The 22,562-nt window shown below is 43.4% G+C and overlaps 1 protein-coding gene across 1 annotated transcript; it reads left to right on the top strand.

Moving 5' to 3' along the window:
• Positions 1–774: 774 nt before the first annotated feature.
• Positions 775–21,130, top strand: LOC112668501 (integrator complex subunit 6-like). The gene is made up of 5 exons (XM_035711600.2): positions 775–914; positions 18,266–18,442; positions 19,887–20,009; positions 20,379–20,473; positions 20,848–21,130. The coding sequence occupies exons 1-5, from the start codon at positions 791–793 to the stop codon at positions 20,851–20,853; spliced, it is 525 nt and encodes a 174-aa protein (XP_035567493.1). The 5' UTR covers positions 775–790; the 3' UTR covers positions 20,854–21,130.
• Positions 21,131–22,562: the final 1,432 nt, after the last annotated feature.

Genomic DNA, 22,562 nt, shown 5'->3' with positions numbered 1-22,562 from the left:
AGGTGGGCGGGGGGTGGGGGTGACTGGGTGACGGGCACTGAGGTGGGCACTTGACGGGGTGAGCACTGGGTGTTATTCTATATGTTGGCAAGTTGAACACCAATAAAAAATAAATTAAAAAATAAAAACAAAATAAAAAAAATAAGGGACACCAGTTTTGATTTATTCCCTCTTAGCTCCAAATTCACAATGCTAGCTTAACCCGTTGAAAAATGTTCTGGTTCCTTTAAATGTTTTTTTTTTTTTTTCCTGTGGCTTGTGTGACCGAGTTCTGCCTGCAGGGGGCGCCTAAAACACAGCAGGAAAGACTCGCTTCCTGATTCTGGCAGGGCAGTCTCTTGAGGAGGCTCATGGCTTGTCCAGCAGCTGGCTCCGCACCACCCACTGCTTCTCAGAGGACGGATAGCTGCAGGGCAGTGTGGTCAGCAGCTTCCCATGGCCTGCAGCTTCCCTTACACTCCTTGGGGCAGTAGTAATACATCAGCGTCTTCTCCCATGGCAGCAATCTGTGCACAGCACTCCCAGACCCCCCAGGGGGCGTATTTCCAGGAACTCCCAGAGGGCGCTTTCTAGAAAGTTCCACCTGAGAGGCGTTACTGCCGTTGTGTGAGGTGCTCGACGGGCTCCTGGAACAAGGTGAGGATTTTCCCACTGGGAGTGTGGATTCTTTTTCCCTGGGGGCTCTCTGTGCCCTGGATGTGCCTTTTCCTTGGCTGTGGTGTGTTCCCGGGGGATCTACTTCAGCCTGTGGAGGCATTTGCTTGGTTGTGATCTGAACTCAGGGGGAGGCATGTTCTGGGCAGGTTATCTCCGCCATGTTGGAGAGGAGGCTGTTCCTTGGTTTTGTCTCCGAGTTCTGCGAGGGACTTTCTTTGTGGAACTCTCTCAGGACCCGTGTGGGGACGCGACTTTGGGTGATTATCTTAATCCTATGCCGGAGGTGGGTGTTCAGGGGAGGTGGAGATTTGGGGGGTTTGGGGGTTCAGTGGCAAAGAAGAGGGCGGGGGGCAGGGGGAAGGGCAGTGGAGAGGGAGGCGGGGGGTGGGGTGGGCTGCAGGGGGCTGGGGGGAAGGCAGCGGAGAAGAATTGTGGGGCGGCAGTGGAGAGGGCAGCAGAGAGGAAATGGGGGAGAGCGGCGACCCGGTGGGCGGGGTGTGTGGGGGGGGCGGGGACAGGGTGTGGGGGGAGCAGGGGTGGGGTGTGGGTGGGGGCAGGAGGGCAGCGGAGAGGGAGGGCGGCGGGGGGAGGGGCCCGGGAAGGGCAGTGGAGAGGGAGGGCGGGGTGGCAGGGGCAAGGAGGGAGTATTTCCTGAAGCTCCATTCGAGTTCTGTGAGGGGAATGTTTCCTGGGGTGCATTACCCCAGCCCTTGGGTTCCTCTCCCTGAGGGCGTCTACCTCAGCCTGTGAGACACTCTTCTTGGTGCTTAGCTCAGAACCAGGGCGCTCTTTTCCTTGGGTGCTTTGTGTCAGCCATGGTGACGCTGGGCTTTTCGGGTGTTCAGCTGGTCCATGGTGGAGAATCTCAATCCCTGACAATCCCTCAGTCTTTCATGGGTGCTGCTCCTTGGATGCTTTAAGACTGGAGGGAACTCTCCATAGGGGGCTCTGAGTCTTGGTAGGGAGAGCACTTCGCCTTGGATGCTTTGTCAGCACTGGGGCTTTAGGCTCTTTCTTGGCGCTCCCTCTGAGGTCTGGGGAGCTGAGACTCTCCCTGGGAAGGCCCATCTCTCCCCAGAAGAGGGGCTGTGCCTTCAGTGCCCCTTCTCAGCCCTAGGTGAGGTGCTTCCTTGGGCACTTCATTTCCCTCAGGTAGGGGGTAGGGGCTACACTTCCTTGGCTAGGGTATCTCAGCCCTGGCTGGGGAGCATTTGGGGGGCTCTGTGTCGGCCTTAGGGGGTGGATTCTCCCTGATATGGTCTGTCCCAGTCTGCATTGAGGTCTTAATTGGGTGCTGTAATGCACATTGGGGTGGTTTGTTCTTACTTGGATGCTCTGTCTCAGCCTGGATTGGAGTACTTCTCTTGATTTGTGTGTCTGTCTTGCAAGGGTTCAATCTAAATTTTTAAGTATGACTTTGGGCATCAAGGTGAGAAACTGGGGATGACAATACATAGGAGTTCATTGCATTATATAGTCACAAATACTTGCTATATAGGCAATCTTAAATCTCAGCCACCCTGGTGGGTTTGCAGGGATCTCTCATTATGACTAAATTTATTTTGTGGTGATTAATGTGGTTTATTGGCCATTCATGTATGTCTTTTATGATGAGCCTTTCCAGGATTCTACCCATATTTTACGGTGCTATTTGTATTTTTATTTACTTATATTTAATTTTAATTGTTTGTTTATTTATTTATTTATTTATTTATTTATTTATTTATTTATTTATGAGAGACACAGAGAGAAAGGCAAAGACATAAGCAGAGGGAGAAGCAGGCTCCATGCAGGGAGCCCAATGTGGGACTCCATCTCAGAACTCCAGGATCACGCCCTGAGCTGAAGGTAGATGCTCAGCCGCTGAGCTATCCAGGCGTCCCAATATTTGTATTTGTATTTTTTATTTTTTTTATTTTTTATTTTTCCAATATTTGTATTTTTAAAATTGATTTGTAGTTCAACATATATTTATATTTACATGTATTTAAATACCTAATTTTGTGCATCTTCTGCCGATCTGTTTTGTTTTGTCATTTTCTACTTTTTTTTTTTTGAGAGAGAGCATGCACATGAGCAAAGGAGAGGGGCAGGAAGAAAGGGAGAGAGAGAATCTCAAGTAGGCTCCATGCCCAGCCTGTAATCCAACATGGGGCTTGATCCCACAACCCTGAGGTCATGACATGAGCCAAAATCAAGAGTCATGCCCATAACTAAATGAGCCATCCAGGCGCCGCCCCTCCCCCCCCACCATGTCACTCTCTTAATAGTGTGTTTTTGATGAACAGAAATTCTCAGTTAGGTCTAATTGATCTATTCTCATGGTCAGGGCTTTTATTCTTTTCAAAAGCTTTGCCTACTCGAAAGCCACGAAGGTAATATCCTAAGTTTTCTTCTAGATCTCCTATTTGTTGGAGAGTGATGTTGTATGGCCAAGAAGGAGGTCAGAGCAGAGGCACAGTTCCCCATAGGGAGCAGATGGATGTACTGAATGACCACAAAGTTTTGCAGGCCCCAATATCAGCAATGTAGAAACTGCTATTTCCAGCTTTATTTCTAGACTCTCTGTCCTGTCACACTGGTGATTCTGCTTACCCTTACTCCAATACCACAGAGTCAGCTCCCTAGCACTGTGCATCTTCCAGCTTCGTTCTTTTGATTAAAGATGGTCTCAGCTACTCTAAGCCCTTTGATATTCATATACTGTTTACTATGAGCTCACCAATTCCCACCCAAAATTTTCAATTTTAAATAAAAAATTATTTACATTTTAAATATGATTGCAATAATTATTCTGGACAGAAATGACAATAATGATTAGTAATGAGTCTTGCAATCCATGCAAAATTTCTATCTCCCCATTTACTGAGGTCTTTAACACATTTTGGTGAAGTTTTATGTTTTATGTGTAGTGCTCCAGCACAGCCTTCATTACATTTACTCTTTTGGTTTAGATGATCTTAACACTGTTTTCAATGGTAGTTTAAATTTCTTTCTCTGACTAATTCTGTTATTGCACAGAAATAGATATGGTTTTTGGTTCTTGCGTCTACATCCAGTAACTTGGCTATTGTTCACCTATTAACTCTAATTGTTTTATATCCTTTTGGATATTCTATGTTCAAAAAAATGCCATCTGTGAGTGCCATTTTTGATTCCTCCTTTCCAAAATTTGTATTTAATATATTTTCTTAGTACTGCTGCACTTTTAATGACTCCCATATATCCTTGAATAAATAGTGGACATCCTTGGCTTGGGTGTAAATATAGGTAAAAAGTGGTTTATTACCATTAAGTGACGTTTGCTGTAGGATTCTTTGAGGTTGAAACTCTCTATTAGGATAAGGAAACTGACTTCTATTTTAAGTTGCTGATCATTTTTAATCATGAGCAACTCTTGAACTTGGACCCATCTATAAAATTAATAATGGAATTTGTTCTTGTTTTTTCCCTAAATATACTTAACATTGAATGATTTTCAAATTTTAAGCCAATGTTGCCTTCATAGAAGACACTACATTGTGACATGATGTCTATCTTTTATTGTCTATTCATGTTTTTCATTTCTAACCTTCTGTTTAGAATTTTTGTATCTATTTTGAGGGAAAAATATTCTGTAATTTTCATTTCTTTTTTTAATAATAAATTTACTTTTTATTGGTGTTCCATTTGCCAACATACAGAATAACACCCAGTGCTCATCCCGTCAAGTGCCCCCCAGTGCCCATCACCCATTTGCCCCCACCCCCGGCCCTCCTTCCCTTCCACCACCCCTAGTTCATTTCCCAGAGTTAGGAGTCTTTATGTTCTGTCTCCCTTTCTGATATTTCCCACACATTTCTTTTTCCTTCCCTTATGTTCCCTTTCACTATTATTTATATTCCTCAAATGAATGAGAACATATAATGTTTGTCCTTCTCTGATTGACTCATTTCACTCAGCATAATACCCTCCAGTTCCATCCACGTCGAAGCAAATGGTGGGTATTTGTCATTTCTAATGGCTGAGTAATATTCCATTGTATACATAAACCACATCTTCTTTATCCATTCATCTTTCGATGGACACTGAGGCTCCTTACACAGTTTGGCTATTGTGGACATTGCTGCTAGAAACATCGGTGCAGGTGTCCTGGCATTTCATTGCATCTGTATCCTTGGGGTAAATCCCCAACAGTGCAATTGCTGGGTCGTAGGGCAGGTCTATCTTTAACTCTTTGAGGAACCTCCACACATTTTTCCAGAGTGGCTGCACCATTTCACATTCCCACCTACAGTGTAAGAGGGCTCCCTTTTCTCCGCATCCTCTCCAACATTTGTGGTTTCCTGCCTTGTTAATTTCCCCATTCTCACTGGTGTGAGGTGGTATCTCATTGTGGTTTTGATTTGTATTTCCCTGATGGCAAGCGATGCAGAACATCTTCTCATGTCCTTGTTGGCCATGTCTATGCCTTCCTCTGTGAGATTTCTCTTCATGTCTTTTGCCCATTTCATGATTGGATTGTTTGTTTCTTTGCTGTTGAGCTTAACAAGTTCTTTATACATCTTGGAAACTAGCCCTTTATCTAATAGGTCATTTGCAAATATCTTCTCCCATTCTGTAGGTTGTCTTTTAGTTTTGTTGACTGTATCCTTTGCTGTGCAAAAGCTTCTGATCTTGATGAAGTCCCAATAGTTCATTTTTGCTTTTGTTTCTTTTGCCTTCGTGGATGTATCTTGCAAGAAGTTACTGTGGCTGAGTTCAAAAAGGGTGTTGCCTGTGTCCCCTTCTAGGATTTGATGGAATCTTATCTCACATTTAGATCTTTCATCCATTTTGAGTTTCTCTTTGTGTATGGTGAAAGAGAGTGGTCTAGTTTCACTCTTCTGCATGTGGATGTCCAATTTTCCCAGCACCATTTATTGAAGAGACTGTCTTTCTTCCAGTGGATAGTCTTTCCTCCTTTATCGAATATTAGTTGACCATAAAGTTCAGGGTCAACTTCTGGGTTCTGTATTCGGTTCCATTGATCTATGTGTCTGTTTTTGTGCCAGTACCACACTGTCTTGATGACCACAGCTTCGTAGTACAACCTGCAATCTGGCATTGTGATGCCCCCAGCTATGGTTTTCCTTTTTAAAATTCCCCTGGCTATTTGGGATCTTTTCTGATTCCACACAAATCTTAAAATAATTTGTTCTAACTCTCTGAAGAAAGTCCATGGTATTTTGATAGGGATTGCATTAAACATGTAAATTGCCCTGGATGTATAACAGTGACATTTTCACAATATTAATTCTGCCAATCCATGAGCATGGAATATTTTTCCATCTCTTTGTGTCTTCCTCAGTTTCTTTCAGAAGAGTTCTATAGTTTTAGGGTATAGATCCTTTACCTCTTTGGTTAGGTTTATTCCTAGGTATCTTATGCTTTTGGGTGCAGTTGTAAATGGGATTGACTCCTTAGTTTCTCTTTCTTCAGTCTCATTGTTAGTGTATAGAAATGTCACTGATTTTGGGGCATTGATTTTGTATCCTGCCATGCTACCAAATTGCTATATGAGTCCTAGCAATCTTGGGGTGGATGCTTTTGGGTTTTCTATGTAGAGTATCATGTCATTGGCGAAGAAGTAGAGTTTGACTTCTTTGACAATTTGAATGCCTTTAATGTCTTTTTGTTGTCTGATTGCTGAGGCGAGGACTTCCAGTACTATGTTGAATATCAGTGGTGAGAGTGGACATCCCTGTCTTGTTCCCGATCTTAGGGGAAAGGCTCCCCGTGCTTCCCCATTAAAAATTACATTTGCTGTGGGCTTTTCATAAATGGCTTTTAAGATGCTGAGGAATGTTCCCTCTATCCCTACACTCTGAAGAGTTTTGATCAGGAATGGATGCTGTATTTTGTCAAATGCTTTCTCTGCATCTAATGAGAGGATCATATGGTTCTTGGTTTTTCTCTTGCTGATATGATGAATCACATTGATTGTTTTACGAGTGTTGAACCAGCCTTGTGTCCCGGGAATAAATCCTACTTGGTCATGGTGAATAATTTTCTTAATGTACTATTGGATCCTATTGGCTAGTATCTTGTTGAGAATTTTGCATCCATGTTTATCAGGGATACTGGTCTATAATTCTCCTTTTTTGGTGGGGTCTTTGTCTGGTTTTGGAATTAAGGTGATGCTTGCCTCATAGAACGAATTTGGAAGTACTCCATCTCTTTCTATCTTTCCAAATAGCTTTAGTAGAATAGGTATGGTTTCTTATTTAAACGTTTGATAGAATTCCCCAGGGAAGCCATCTGGCCCTGGACTTGTGTCTTAGGAGGTTTTTGATGACTGCTTCAATTTCCTCCCTGGTTATTGGTTCAGGTTTTCTATTTCTTCCTGTTCCAGTTTTGGTAGTTCGTGGCTTTCCAGGAATGCATCCATTTCTTCTAGATTGCCTAATTTATTGGCATATAGCTGTTCATAATAAGTTTTTAAAATCATTTGTATTTCCTTGGTGTTGGTAGTGATCTCTCCTTTCTCATTCATGATTTTATTTTTTTTTTCATTCATGATTTTATTAATTTGAGTCTTCTCTCTCTTCTTTTTAATAAGGCTGGCTAATGGTTTATCTATCTTATTAATTCTTTCAAAGAACCAACTCCTGGTTTTGTTGATCTGTTCCACAGTTCTTCTGGTCTCGATTTCGTTCAGTTCTGCTCGAATCTTTATTAACTCTCTTCTTCTGCTCGGTGTAGGATCTATTTGCTGTTTTTTCTCTAGCTCCTTTAGGTGTAAGGTTAGCTTTTGAATTTGAGTTCTTTCCAGTTTTTGAATGGATGCTTGTATTGCGATGTATTTCCCCCTCAGGACTGCTTTTGCTACATCCCAAAGATTTTGAACGGTTGTATCTTCATTGTCATTAGTTTCCATGAATCTTTTTAATTCTTCCTTAATTTCCTGGTTGACCCTTTCATCTTTTAGCAGGATGGTCCTTAACCTCCACGTGTTTGAGGTCCTTCCAAACTTCTTGTTGTGACTTAGTTCTAATTTCAAGGCATTATGGTCTGAGAATATGCAGGGGACGATCCCAATCTTTTGGTATCGGTTCAGATTTGTGACTCAGTATGTGGTCTATTCTGGAGAAAGGTCCTTGTGCACTTGAGAAGAATGTGTATTCAGTTGTGTTTGGATGTAACGTTCTGTAGATATCTGTGAAATCCATCTGCTCCAGTGTATCATTTAAAGCTCTCGTTTCCTTGGAGATGTTGTGTTTAGAAGACCTATTGAGTGTAGAAAGTGCTAGATTGAAGTCATCAAGTATGAGTGTATTATTATCTAAGTATGTCTTAACTTTGGTTATTAATTGATTGATATTTTGGAATTTGAAAGCTTAACTATTAAATGTCGAGGTGTTGAATGGTTTTATTGATTTTAGGGGGGGATCTCTCTATTACCTGGATCTGAATGCCTGTTTCCCTTCCCAGATTGGGAAAGTTTTCAGCTGTGATTTGTTCAAATACATATTCTGGCCCTCTGTCCCTTTTGGCGCCCTCGGGAACCCCAATTAAACGTAGGTTTTTCTTCCTCAGGCTGTCTTTTATTTCCCTTAATCTATCCTTGTGGTCTTTTAATTGTTTGTCTCTTTTTTCCGCAGTTTCCCTCCTTGTCATCAACTTGTCTTCTATGTCACTCACTCGTTCCTCCACCTCATTAACCCTCATTGTTAGGACTTCTAGTTTGGATTGCATCTCATTTGATTGATTTTTAATTTCTGCCTGATTGGATCTATATTCTGCAGTCATGAAATCTCTTGAGTCCTTTATGCTTTTTTCTAGAGCCACCAGTAACTTTATCATAGTGCTTCTGAATTGGCTTTCTGACATTGAATTGTAATCCAGATTTTGTAACTCTGTGGGAGAGAGGACTGTTTCTGATTCTTTCTTTTGAGGTGAGGTTTTCCTTCTAGTCATTTTGATTAGTGCAGTGTGGCCAAAAACAAGTTGTATTGGGAAAAGGAGAAAAATAGAAGAGAGAAAGAAGGAAAGAAAAGAGAAAAAGAAAAAAGAAAGGAGAAAAAAGAAAAAAGAGAAGAAAAAGAGATAGAAAAAGAAAGAAAGGAAAAAAAGGGAGGGGGAAGCAAACAGAAATCAAAAAGCAAAAAAAAAAAAAAAAAAACCACGGGGAAGTATCTTCTGATTCTGTATAGTTTAAGTCCCTTGACTTCCCCTGGAACTTGTCCGTCTAGCTAGTCTTCTGGGGGAGGGACCTGTTGTGCTGATTTTCAGGTGTTAGCACTTGGGGGAGCTGCTCTGCCCCCTGCCTGGTGCCAGGCTCAGTGGGGGTTGTTTATCCCATGAGGCCACAGGAGGAACAACCACAGTGGTGGCGGCCAGCTCTGGAGCCCTGGCTTCAGCTCCCGCAGTAACTAATGAGCTCTCAGTCTGCAGGGGCCTGGAGGCTCCAGGGGCGGGCCGCTGATCTGCTCAGCTTGGGGCAGGAGCTTCCTTGCTGTCCTGGGCCCTCCTGGCCTCTGCCTGTCCGGGGGTAGGCTGGATCCTGGGCTGTGTCCCCGGCGCCCAGTGCTCCCGGGCCTGTGCTGTTGGGTTCGCGCTCCCGGCTGTGCAGCTCCCTCTCCGTGGAGCCGCCGCCTGAGCCCCTCTGAGCTGCTCCCGGTTGAAGCGGTCCGCGTGCTGCAGCCCTTTAGGGAGCTCAGCGCACTCTTCCCGGGGCGCAGGTGTCTGTTAGTATCCCAGGGAGCCTGAGGGCAGCCCCGCCCTCCTGGGGTCCTGCTCTAACTCCCTGCGAGCACTTTTCCTCCCCAGAAGATTGGTGAAGCTCTTGCTTCTCCTGGAAGGTGCTTTCCTGTCCTGGGGGCACTCGTGGGGCCCCTCCCCCTTGGATGCCTTTTGTTTCTTTATTTCTTCCCTCCCCCCCCCCCCCCCCCCGTCTTCCTACCTTGATAGAAGCATGAACCCTTCTCACTGTAGCATTCCAGCTGTTCTGTCTTTAAATCTCAGGCCGAATTCGTAGATTTTCTGGTGGGGATAGGTGACTTGGAGACCCTGCTCTTCCGCCATCTTGCCCCTCCCCCATCATTCTGTAATTTTCCTTTCTTCTCATGTCCTTGTCAGATGTTGGTATCAGGTTCTTTTTATTTTATTTTGTTTTATTTTATTTTATTTTATTTCTTTATTTTTATTGGAGTTCAATTTGCCAACATATAGCATAACACCCAGTGCCATCCCATCAAGTGCCCCCCTCAGTGCCCGTCACACAGTCACCCCCCTCACCCACATCCCTTTCCACCACCCCTTCTTGTTTCCCAGAGTTAGGAGTCTCTCGTGTTCTGTCTCCCTTTCTGATATTTCCCACTCATTTTTTCTCCTTTCCCCTTTATTCCCTTTCAGTATATTTTATATTCCCTAAATGAATGAGACCATATAAGGTTTGTCCTTATTCGATTGACTTATTTCACTCAGCATAATACCCGCCAGTTCCATCCATGTCAAAGCAATTGGTGGGTATTTATCGTTTCTAATGGCTTAGGAATATTCCATTGTATACATAAACCACATCTTCTTTATCCATTCATCTTTTGGTGGACACTGAGGCTCCTTCCACAGTTTGGCTATTGTGGACATTGCTGCTAGAAACATCGGGGTGCAGGTGTCCCGGCGTTTCATTGCATCTGTATCTTTGGGGTAAATCCCCAGCAGTGCAATTGCTGGGTCGTAGGGCAGACCTATTTTTAACTCTTTGAGGAACCTGCACACAGTTTTCCAGAGTGGCTATACCAGTTCACATTCCCACCAACAGTGCAAGAAGGTTTCCCTTTCTTCACATCCTCTCCAACATTTGTGGTTTCCTGCCTTGTTAATTTTCCCCATTCTCACTGGTGTGAGGTGGTATCTCATTGTGGTTTTGATTTGTATTTCCCTGATGGCAAGTGATGGGGAGCATCTTCTCATGTGCTTGTTGGCCATGTCTATGTCTTCCTCTGTGAGATTTCTCTTCATGTCTTTTGCCCATTTCATGATTGGATTGTTTGTTTCTTTGCTGTTGAGCTTAACAAGTTCTTTATACATCTTGGAAACTAGCCCTCTATCTGATACGTCATTTGCAAATATCTTCTCCCGGTCTGTAGGTTGTCTTTTAGTTTTGTTGACGTTATCTTTTGCTGTGCAAAAGCTTCTTATCATGATGAAGTCCCAATAGTTTATTTTTGCTTTTGTTTCTCTTGCCTTTATGGATGTATCTTGCAAGAAGTAACTGTGACCAAGTTGAAAAAGGGTGTTGCCTGTGTTCTCTAGCATTTTGATGGAATCTTATCTCACATTAAGATCTTTCTTCCATTTTGAGTTTATCTTTTTGTATGGTGTAAGAGAATGGTCCAGTTTCATTCTTCTGCATATGGATGTCCAATTTTCCCCAGCACATTTATTGAAGAGCCTGTATTTTTTCCAGTGGATAGTCTTTCCTGCTTGGTCAAATATTAGGTGACCCTAAAGTTGAGGGTCCACTTCTGGATTCTCCATTCTGTTCCATGGATCTATGTGTCTGTTTTTGTGCCAGTACTGCACTTTGTTGATGACCACAGCTTTGTAGTACAACCTGCAATCTGGCATTGTGATGCCCCCAGCTATGGTTTTCTTTTTTAATATTCCCCTGGCTATTCGAGGTCTTTTCTGATTTCCACACAAATCTTAAGATGATTTTGTTCCAACTCTCTGAAGAAAGTCCATGGTATTTTGATAGGGATTGCATTAAATGTGTAAATTCCCTAGGTAGCATTGACATTTTCAAAATATTAATTCTTCCCATCCATGTACATGGAATATTTTTCCATCTCCTTAATTTCTCTTTCTTCAGCCTCATTGTTAGTGTGTAGAAATGCCACTGACTTCTGGGCATTGATTTTGTATCCTGCCACACTGCACAATTACTGTATGAGTTCTAGAAATCTTGGGGTGGAGTCTTTTGGCTTTTCTAAGTACAGTGTCATGTCATCTGCGAAGAGGGAGAGTTTGACTTCTTCTTTGCCAATTTGAATGCTTTTTATTGCTTTTTGTTGCCTGATTGCTGAGGCTAGGCCTTCTAGTACTATGTTGAATAGCAGTGGTGAGAGGGGACATCCCTGTCTTGTTCCTGATATTAGGGGAAAGGCTCCCAGTGTTTCCCCATTGAGAATGATACTTGCTTGGGCTTTTCGTAGATGGCTTTTAAGATGTTGAGAAATGTTCCCTCTATCCCTACACTCTGAAGAGTTTTGATCAGAATGGATGCTGTATTTTGTCAAATGCTTTCTCTGCATCTATTGAGAGGATCATATGGTTCTTGTTTTTTTCTCTTGCTGATATGATCAATCACATTGATTGCTTTAAGATTGTTGAACCAGCCTTATATCCCGGGGATAAATCCCACTTGGTCATGGTGAATAATCTTCTTAATGTATTGTTGGAGCCTATTGGCTAGTATCTTGTTAGAATTTTTGCATCCATGTTCATCAGCGATACTGGTCTATAATTCTCCTTTTTGGTGGGGTCTTTGTCTGGTTTTGGAATTAAGGTGATGCTGGCCTCATAGAACGAGTTTGGAAGTAATCCATCTCTTTCTATCTTTCTGAGCAGCTTTAGTAAAATAGGTACAGTTTATTCTTTAAACGTTTGATAGACTTCCCCAGGGAAGCCATCTGGCCCTGGACTTTTATGTCTTGGGAGGTTTTTGATGACTGTTTCAATTTCCTCCCTGGTTATTGGCCTGTTCAGGTTTTCTATTTCTTCCTGTTCCAGTTTTGGTAGTTTGTGGCTTTCCAGAAATACTTCTGTTTCTTCTAGAATGCCTAATTTATTGGTGCATCACCGTTCATAATATGTTTTTAAAATCGTTTCTATTTCCTTGGTGTTGGTGGTGATCTCTCCTTTCTCATTCATGATTTTATTTGAGTCTTCTCTCTCTTCTTTTTAATAAGGCTGGCTAATGGTTTATCTCTTATTAATTCTTTCAAAGAACCAACTAGTGGTTTTGTTAATTTGTTCTACAGTTCTCCTGGTCTCTATTTCATTGAGTTCTGCTCGAATATTTATTAACTCTCTTCTTCTGCTCGGTGTAGGATCTATTTGCTGCTTTTTCTCCAGCTCCTTTAGGTGCAAGGTTAGCTTTTGTATTTGAGTTCTTTCCAGTTTTTGGATGGATGCTTGTATTGCGATGTATTTCCCCCTCAGGACTGCTTTTGCTGCTTCCCAAAAATTTCGAACGGTTGTATCTTCATTCTCATTGGTTTCCATGATTCTTTTTAATACTTCTCTAATTTCCTGGTTCACCTTTTCATCTTTTAGCAGAATGGTCCTAACCTCCACGTGTTTGAAATCCTTCCATACTTTTTGTTGTGATTTAGTTCTAATTTCAAAGCATGTTGGTCTGAAAATATGCAGAGGGCGATCCCAATCTTTTGGTATTGGTTAAGACCTGATTTGTGACCCAGTGTGTGGTCTCTTCTGGAGAATATTCCATTTGCACTTGAGAAGAATGTGTATTCAGTTGAGTTTGGATGTAAAGTTATGTAAATATCTGTGAAATACATCTGGTCCAGTGTATCATTTAAAGCTCTTGTTTCTTTGGAGATGTTGTGCTTAGAATACCTGTCAATTGTAGAAAGCGCTACATTCAAGTCACCAAGTATAAGTGTATTATTATCTAAGTGTGTCTTACCTTTGGTTATTAATTGATATACTTGGCAGCTTCCATATTCGGGGCATAAATATTGATGATTTTTAGGTCCTCTTGTTGGATAGATCCTTTAAGTATGATATAGTGTCCCTCTTCATCTCTTACTACCATCTTCAGGATAAACTTTAGTTTATCTGATATAAGAATGGCTACTCCTGCTTTCTTTTGAGGACCGTTTGAATGATACATGGTTCTCCAACCTTTTACTTTCAGGCTATAGGTGTCCTTATGTCTAAAATGAGTCTCTTGTAGACAGCAGATAGATTGGTCTTGCTTTTTTATCCAGTCTGACCTGCTCCTTTTGATGGGGTCATTATGCCCATTCATGTTCAGAGTTACTATTGAAAGATAGTATTTAGTGTCATCATGATACCCCTGTTTTTGTGGATTCTTTCCTTGGACTTCGTCTATTACAGAATCCCCCTTAGTATTTCTTGCAGATCTTGCTTCGTGATCACATATTCTTTCAGTTTCTGCCTATCTTGGAAGCTCTTTATCTCTCCTTCTATTCTGAATGAGAGCCTTGCTGGATAGAGTATTCTTGGCAGCATGTTCTTCTCATTTAGGACCCTGACTATGACCTGCCAGCCCTTTATGGCCTGCCAGGTCTCTGTGGAGAGGTCTGTTGTTAATCTAATGTTTCTCCCCATAGAAGTTAGAGATTTCTTGTCTCTCGCTGCTTTAAGCTTCTCTTTATCTTTGGAATTTTCAAGTTTCACTATTAAATGTTGAGGTGTGGAGCGGTTTTTATTGATTTTAGGGGGGATCTCTCTATTTCCTGGATCTGAATGCCTGTTTCTGTCCTCAAATTAGGGAAGTTCTCAGCTATGATTTGTTCAAATACATATTCTGGACCTCTGTCCCTTTCGGCACCCTCGGAAACCCCAATTAAATGTAGATTTTTTCCTTCTGAGGCTGTCATTTATTTTCTTTAACCTATCCTCATGATCTTTTAATTGTTTGTCTCTTTTTTCCTCAGTTTTCCTCCTTTCCATCAACTTGTCTTCTATGTCTCTCACTCGTTCTTCTACCTTGTTAACCCTCATCGTTAGGACCTCTAGTTTGGATTACATCTCATTTAATTGATTTTTTTAAAGATTTTATTTATTTATTCATGAGATACACAGAGAGAGGGAGAGAGAGGCAGAGACATAGGCAGAGGGAGAAGCAGGCTCCATGCAGGGAGCCTGATGTGGGACTCGATCCCGGGACTCCAGGATCATGCCCTGGGCTGAAGGCAGGTGCTTAAACCGCTGAGCCACCCAGGGATCCCATTTAATTGATTTTTAATTTCTGCCAGATTAGATATAAATTCTGCCATCATGAAGTCTCTTGAATCCTTTATGCTTTTTTCTAGAGACACCAGTAGCTTTTTAATAGTGATTCTGAATTGGCTTTCTGACATTGAATTGTAATCCAAATTTTGTAACTGTGGGAGAGGGACTGTTTCTGATTCTTTCTTTTGAGGTGTGTTTTTCCTTCTAGTCTTTTTGGTCAGTGCAGGGTGGCCAAAAACAAGTTGTACTGGGAAAAGGCGAAAAAGAGAGAAGAGAAAAAAGAAAAGAGAAAAAAAAGGAGAGAAAAAAAGAAAAATACGGGGCTGGGGGAAGGAAACAGGAAACAAAAACAAGGGGGAGTATGGTCTGATTCTATATACTGTAAATCCCTCATCTTCCCCCGAAACTTTCCAGTGTTGCTTGGTCAATAACTTGCTTTCCCCCTGTCCTTCTAGCTGGTCTTCTGTGGGAGGGGCCTGCTGTGCTGATTCTCAAGTGTGAGCACCTGGGGGAGCTGCTCAGCCTCCCTGCCTGGTGCATGGCTCAGTGGGGGTTGTTTATCCTGTGAGGCCCCAGGAGGAACAACAACAGTGGAGATGGCCAGCTCTCCAGCCCTAGAGTCAGCTCCCACAGTAACTATGGCAGTTCCTAATCCGCAGGGGCCTGGATGCTCTGGGGGTGGGGGCCGCTGATCTGCACAGCTCGGGGCCGCCCAGCGTCAGGGGAGTCCTTGCTGTCCTGTGCACTCCCGGCCTCTGCCTGTCCCCGGGGGGAGCACCGGATCTTGGGCTGTGTCTCCCCACCCCTGGGCTCCGGGGCCTGCGCTGCTGGAATCGTGCACCTGGGCAGTGCAGCTCCCTCCGTGTGGAGCCTCTGCCCAAGTCGCTGCCCAAGGTGCTCCTGGGGCCACACAGCCCCCCTCTGCACGGCGCCTCTTCCCGAGCCGCCTCCGAGTTGCTCCCGGGCCCAGCCGGATGGGCGCTGCAGCCCTTTAGGGAGCTCAGTGGTGTGTGGCTCGCTTTCCCCCAGGGGCGCAGGTCCTCTGTTAGTTCCCCTGGGAGCTTGAGGGCATCCCCGCCCCTCCAGGGATCCTGCTCCAACTCCCTGCGAGCGCCCTTCCCTCCGGAAAGATTGGTGAAGCTCCTGGTTCTCCGGGGCGGGGCTTTCCTGTCCTGGGGGCACTCGCCACAGGGCCTTAGCCCGGCTCCTTGCTGGGCCCCTCCCCCTTGGATGCTTTTTATTTCTTTATTTTTTTCCATCTTCCTACCTTGATAGAAGCGTGAACTCTTCTCACTGTAGCATTCCAGTTGTTCTCTCTTTAAATCTCAGGTCAAATTCGTAGTTTTTCAGGATGATTTGAAAGTTATGTAGGTAAGTTGGTGGGGATTGGTGACTTGGGGACCCTACTCTTCCGCCATCTTGCCCTGGTGTCAGGTTTTATATTGGCATCATAAAATGAGTTGGGAACTAGTCCAAGAGTTTGTATAACACTGATATTATTTTGCTCTAAATATTTGTAGAACTCATCAGGGAAGTCTTCACGATAGGAGATTTTTACTTTTTTTAATTGTTTTGTCAGATACAGGATTTGTCAGACTTTCTCCTTCTTCTCTAGTAAAATTTTGGTAAGCTCTATTTTTCTATAAGTGTCTCTATTTTATCTCAGCTGATACAATGGATGATGCCAGACAGAAGTGTTGAGAAAGCAAAGGAAGGATGTTCTCTGGATTGGGCTGGAGTGGGGTTTCAGAACGGATTAGGCTCCCATGCTGCTCAATCCTCACACAGCCACTTTAGTCCAGGCCCTGATTGTCAACATTTTCGCTTCAACTGCAATTAAAATTTTGTATTTAAAGTTAAATGCAATTAGCATTTTGAAGTTAGAATGTTACTAAAGGAGGCTGGTGCCCCTGCCTCGGGCGCAGGCCGGGCTGAGACCCGGGACTACGTGCACGGTGGTGGGCTGGGGCCTGGTGGGCCTCAACAGGAGAACGAACAAACTCCATGAGGTGCAGCTGACCATGCAGAACAATTCGAGGTGCTCCCGTCGCTTCAGTTTCTTCAACGGCCAAACACAGATTTGTGTGGGAAGCCCAAGGGCCCGGAAGTCCGCCTTCTTGGGCGACTCCGGAGGCCCCCTGGTGTGTAACGGTGTGGCCCAGGGTATTGTCTCCTATGGAGATGGGAGGAGGACTCCTCCAGCAGTCTTCACCAGGATTTCGGCCTTCATGCCCTGGGTAAGGAGAACAATGAGACGCTTCCAACAGCAGTGCCAGCCCTAGACCCAGCTGTGACTGACTCTGCTCTGGGGCGGCTGCTGGGGCGGGTGCCAGAGCCTTAATAAATGTCCATGTCTAGGATGGAAAAAAAAAAGAATGTTACTAAAGGAGTTTTCAGGGAATGATAGTTTTCAGAAAAATGGATTTGCACTCACCACCTTTACAAGAGATCCACTGATAAACAAGCATATCAGTTGCAGGGTGAGGGAAGTAGTGAGCAGACTGAAATGCTTTGATAGTCATTCCTGTTTCCTGGGTTATTTTTGAATGTGGTTGACCATTGCACCTGAAGCCTCCTGTCAGGGATTTCAGTGACCTTCAGTTCTTGTTCTGGCAGCTCATTATGCTGACCACTCCCTCCTCATCTCAGCACTGTCATAAGATGGTCTGTTTAAAGCCAGAGAATATTCATGAATAGATACTGAAGATTGTCTCCTAGTGACCCGGGAGAAGCACCTGTATGGCCAACCTCTCCCACCAATCCTTAGAATCTTTGGGCTTGCGGATCCCTTCTGACTGCACATCTTCTCCTTACCTTGTCCCCGAATTTCTGCCGCAATTATAGCTCTCAATTAGTATTTAGTGAAATACTAAATAAGTCAGGACAAGGAAACCATTTAGAAGAGGACCTGGCTGGTATGAAAAGCTCCATGACAATCATTTCCCCCTTTGCACTCTTCTGAATGAGAACTGTCCATAGTTCAGAACGGGTGTTGACCACAAGTTGATACCAAAATGTTGTGGCAAATGTAGGGGTTATTCTAGGATTAGAAAACCTTTCAGCTAGTCTGTCATACTGATATGTCCCATTTTATCTATTAGCAACATTGAAAAGTGCCCATCACATGGTTCCTATACTGACATGTTTGAACTCCCTGCCATTGGAAGCAATTGGATTAAAGATTTCCAACTCATCTCCCTTTACCCTCTACAAGGGGCATTCTGTGAAGACTCAGTCAATACTGATAATATTCATTTAAATCAAATAAGGAAAGGAAATGGAGTTATTTTTCCTGATAACAGTTTTCACAGAATGGTTTATACTTCCTCAAAGATGTAATCATGTGTTTATTTAAACTGCCTGAGAGGTCCACATTTTGTAAGCAAACTGATTGGTCAGGTACAGTGTTTGCCTTTGGACTACACTTGTACATTAGTTTCTTCTGTTTTCCCATAGACTGGATGGAAATTAGGCTGGATTTCCAGAGAACAACGTGTTTGTGGGGCCCAGTAAAATTGGCCCCTAGGAACATTCACATAAATGATGCAGATGCATGTTGCATATCCATAGGTAGAATGCAGTTTTGGCATGGTAGCAATTTTGTCACTAATGGAACATGTTTCATGATACTTCTCAGGAAAGATGTCCGATAAAGCAGAGGAGTTTGCTGTTGGGCCTGAAAATCAAATGAAACGTCGTGGAGAACCCATTAGTCCTCCTCCATCTAAGAGAATGATGAGCATGGCCCTGCTGTCAATGAAACAGGAAGGAGAGGGAGTGTCCTACCCTGGGGGCTCAGCCATGTCCTTGGAAGGTGAGGATGTCTGTCCTCCCCTCCCCTTCCAGACCTGACCTAAGGCAGCCTGGCCTCTGGCTCCTTCACTCCGTGGGAGCAGTTTCTATCAAGTTTACCGGCTTTGGGTGATACTGTCGTCAATTTCTCAGCCACAGTGGACCAGGTGTTCATATGTCCTTCCTAGAAACTTTCCTGGATTCCCAAACTCTGCACTCTACTGGTTTCTTTCTCCTTTTTGAATATGCCTTTTCATTCTTCTTTCTGCTTTTCTCTCTTTCCTCTTAATACTGTCGTCATTCCTGAGTCCCACCGTTATCTACACATGGTACATGACCTGGCCCTGCCATCCTCTCCTGCCATTACATGTCCTCTCTGTGTTCTCCTTGCTGTCTCTGTCTCTATCGTTTGGTTCCTGGCCCTGGCTCCTCCCCTCCTAGGGGCCCTGCATGGCCCTCATGGCCACTGGAACTCCTCTTCTGTGTGTGCACAGGCCGGTTCTGTCTTCTGTTCCCAGCTCTGCCCAGGGGTCACCTCCTCAGAGGGCCCTGCTTAACCAGGCACTCATGGAGGATTCCCCTCCTGCTCTCCATCACATCCCTGCTTAATTCCTTCTTGACACAATGTCAAACTGTGTTATTCATTTTGCCCATTTTACACATACCATCTGACTTCCTTATGAGGATTTAAGTTCCATAAGGGTAGGGATCATTTCTGTCTGTTGTGTTTGTCTCATTCCCTGCCAATCTCCCAGCTTTTGGCATGGTGCCTGGGCCAGAGGAGGATGAATAAATGAAATAGATGTGTTGGATTTGGTGTACAAAATAATTGGTCTGAGAAGAAAAAGACAGATGAGGATAATCATTTACTGGCTGGAATTTTTAGTGATGGAGTGCCAGTTATCAGGCATCCTGATATCAAGTGACATGTTCAACTTTTCACCTTGTAGAGGGCATCAAGGTGACATTAGTCATGAGTGCCAGGGTTCTGCGAATGTTTCTTAATTGATTATAGTACATTTCTGTGTGCATGCATAGTGCCAAGAATATAGGAGACTTCCTTGTTGTAATATTTTTTGTGAGGTCAAATTTTCAGGTCTAATACATCTGTCTGGTTTGGCCTCCTGCTATGAATGAAAATTTTAGAGACTGTGGAGCACATGGATGTCTGTATGGGGTTGTTGAAATGCACATGATTGCAGCTCCACATTCAATCTGGTTTCCAGATGCACCTGTCCTTCACAGTATCCGTGGGGAGGGGAGGGAAAGTGGTCAAACCCCACCTGATGGCTTCTTGTCAACATCTGTTACACCAGAGCTTATGAATATGGCAGGAGATGGCATTTCACACAGTCAGTTTGATTCTTTGCCTCATGACTTAACCAGTGTCATCAAGGGTGGGCTGCTTCAGGAACCTGGTAGTAATGCACTGGTGGGAAGAATCATTACCACCTGTCTCTCTGCAGATGACCCCAAGGTCACAGGAATGTCTGTGTCAGGAGAAATGCCAGATAAATTGCAGATACCAGTGGAAATCAGTGCTGAAATGAAACAACAATTAAAGAAGGAAATTCAACGTTTTGGACAAAGTAGGTTAAGAATTTTTATCAGTGAAACTACAGGAGGTCTTTCCCATTCTGATTTAGACTAGATTCAACTGACCTCTTGAGGCTCATCCTTTGTCAGACTTGGGTTTTCACATAATTTAGGATGATTCCTCTTTACTTATACTAAAATGTCCCTGTATACCTTTTTGTTCTTTTTTTTCATCTCTTAATTGGTTTTTGTGTCCCAGAGTTCCATTGGTGGTTATGTTTGGGTGTCCAGATGTAAGCATTGAGAGCACATGTGCTCTGTAACATTCTAGCCCTTGGATGATTGCTGAGACACCAAGGTTGAGTTCTACTTCCTCTTCGTACTTTATAAACACTGAAGGTTTTCTTTTTGAATATCTCCAGAATATGAAAGAGTCTTCAAATTGCTTGAAGGAGTGCAAGGACCTCTGGAATTGCGGGAAAAAATTTGCTGTATTTTCCGTCAAGGGAACAGCAAGGTGGGTATAGAGAGAAACTCTATAGCACATTGGGCCCAGTGCAGTGCTGGGCACGTGGTGGGATCAGGCCCTGCCTGGCATTTCTCAAACCCTGGTCATTATCATTCAGAGTTCATGTTGTCTCTAGTTGTTTAGATTGATATTGTCTGAGTCTCATTCTTCCAAGTTCAAGGAGACTTCTATTCATACTGGAGTTTGAGGTAGGTGTTGACTGTGAACTGACATTCTTTGTTTACAGATTCATCCCTTACCATGATGGTCCATTTTCTATTCCCATGTAGATTGTAAGCTCCCCTTTCTCTCCCCCACAGAGCTTCCCACATTGTGGATTCTTTGGGTGTCTTTTGGTTAATGACTTGTTTCTTTATTTTCAGATTTAAAAGGCAAGACTTAATAAGGCACCTGGAGAAGGTACTAGAAAAATTAGAATCTGACTACTTCCTCAACAAAGACAAATCACACCCCAAACTTATAATTCTGTTATCAAAATTATCAGTGAGTAACCAGAACCAGTTTGCTGTCCTAGAATAGAACTGGATATTGTTGATGCTTTCTAGCACATGTTCGTTAATAAAATTATCTTATTGAGAGTAAGAAAAGGCATTGGAACTTTAATGTTATAAGTTTCTGTTAGTAAAATTTTTTATGCATTTAAAAGGATAATTTGTTGTCTGTTTGTTTTCCCCCTGAAGTGTGGGAACACTTTAAATGATCAGCTTATAGTATATCCTAGGTCCTCAGCAGGTCACAGGCCTCTAGCTGGTATTTATAACTGTCTTCTACACTATCCAGTTCTTCTTTTTTTAAAAATTCTGTATTTTCAGTAATCTCTATATCCAGCATGGGGCTTGAACTCACAACCCCGAGATCAAGAGTCGCATGCTCCACTAACTGAGCCAGCCAGCACCCTGTAGACTCTCCATTTCTTACTTGTTTTGCCTGACGCAGCCCCTCAGCTGATCATAGGGCTCAGCCTGAGGGGATGACTCACACCTTACTTACCATGGACCCACCATTAGATGTCCTGTCTGAACTGACTTGTAATTATTTTCCTTTGACTTTAATGACAAACATGAGGTGCTGAAAAAAAGCCAAACATCCTGACACAGTCCTCCTCATTGTCTTGTGTAGTTGCAGTCCTGTGTCCTTCCCAGTCAGGTTCCATCTCTCTACACTGTGCAGGGAGCCCCATGTTTGCCTGATGATTGAGGGAGAGGAGTCATCCAGCCTGACCCCTTGGCAGTGTCTGTTTCCATTTCAGTGGAGTCATTGTTAGGGCTCTTGTGGAAAACATTTCTCCTTTGGAAAAAGACCTTCAGTGCAGGGAAGCCTAAAGTTGTGAGGACAGGAAGCAAAATTTGGCTACTGGATACCTAAGAGTAATAGTGAGAGGAGCCCCTCGCATTACCATCCCTTATTAATGAAGATGTGAATTATAGCTATGGGAGAGACAGCTCCATATACTGGCAAATGAGGTAGAGCATTGACATCCTCTAAATTATATTACTCCAGCCCCTCAAGATACTACTGCCAAGTTAGAACCATAACTGTGGCTTTAAAAGATCATTCCATTATATTTTTGAAACTACCACTTCAGAATAATGAGGTAGATAATAAACCTACTGAATTCCATAAGCATATGTCCTGAGAAGAAATTTCCTTATTTATAAGTGATGCTGTGTGGAATACCATGACAGTAGATAAAGCATTTTCTAAATATGTGAATGTTTTCTCAAAAATATATGGGTGGGAAGGAAGATCCATATCCAGAATAAATGTCCATTTGAATACAAAGAGCTACCTTTCCCTGATGAAAGAAGACCAAAATAATCCACCTGCCAACTGGTAGGTAGTTGATTGACCACTTGGGGGTAGATGCCATATCAGGTGCTCACTCTTGGTCTATTTGGCTGGCAGATGGAGCAGTCAGCAGTATCTGCAAGACGATCAGTCTTGGTGAGTGCAAGTTCATGTTTATGGTCCCTGCATAATCTGCATCCCTGATTCCATGTCCAGGATGCACCATTACTGCTTGAGAGATGGAGGCATTCACCTAAAGAGGAACGGAGGTGGTCTTAGGAGCTCAGAG

The sequence above is a fragment of the Canis lupus genome, chromosome X (assembly GCF_003254725.2).
Source record: "Canis lupus dingo isolate Sandy chromosome X, ASM325472v2, whole genome shotgun sequence".
Lineage (NCBI taxonomy): Eukaryota > Metazoa > Chordata > Mammalia > Carnivora > Canidae > Canis > Canis lupus.
This window is presented reverse-complemented; position numbering and strand designations above follow the sequence as displayed.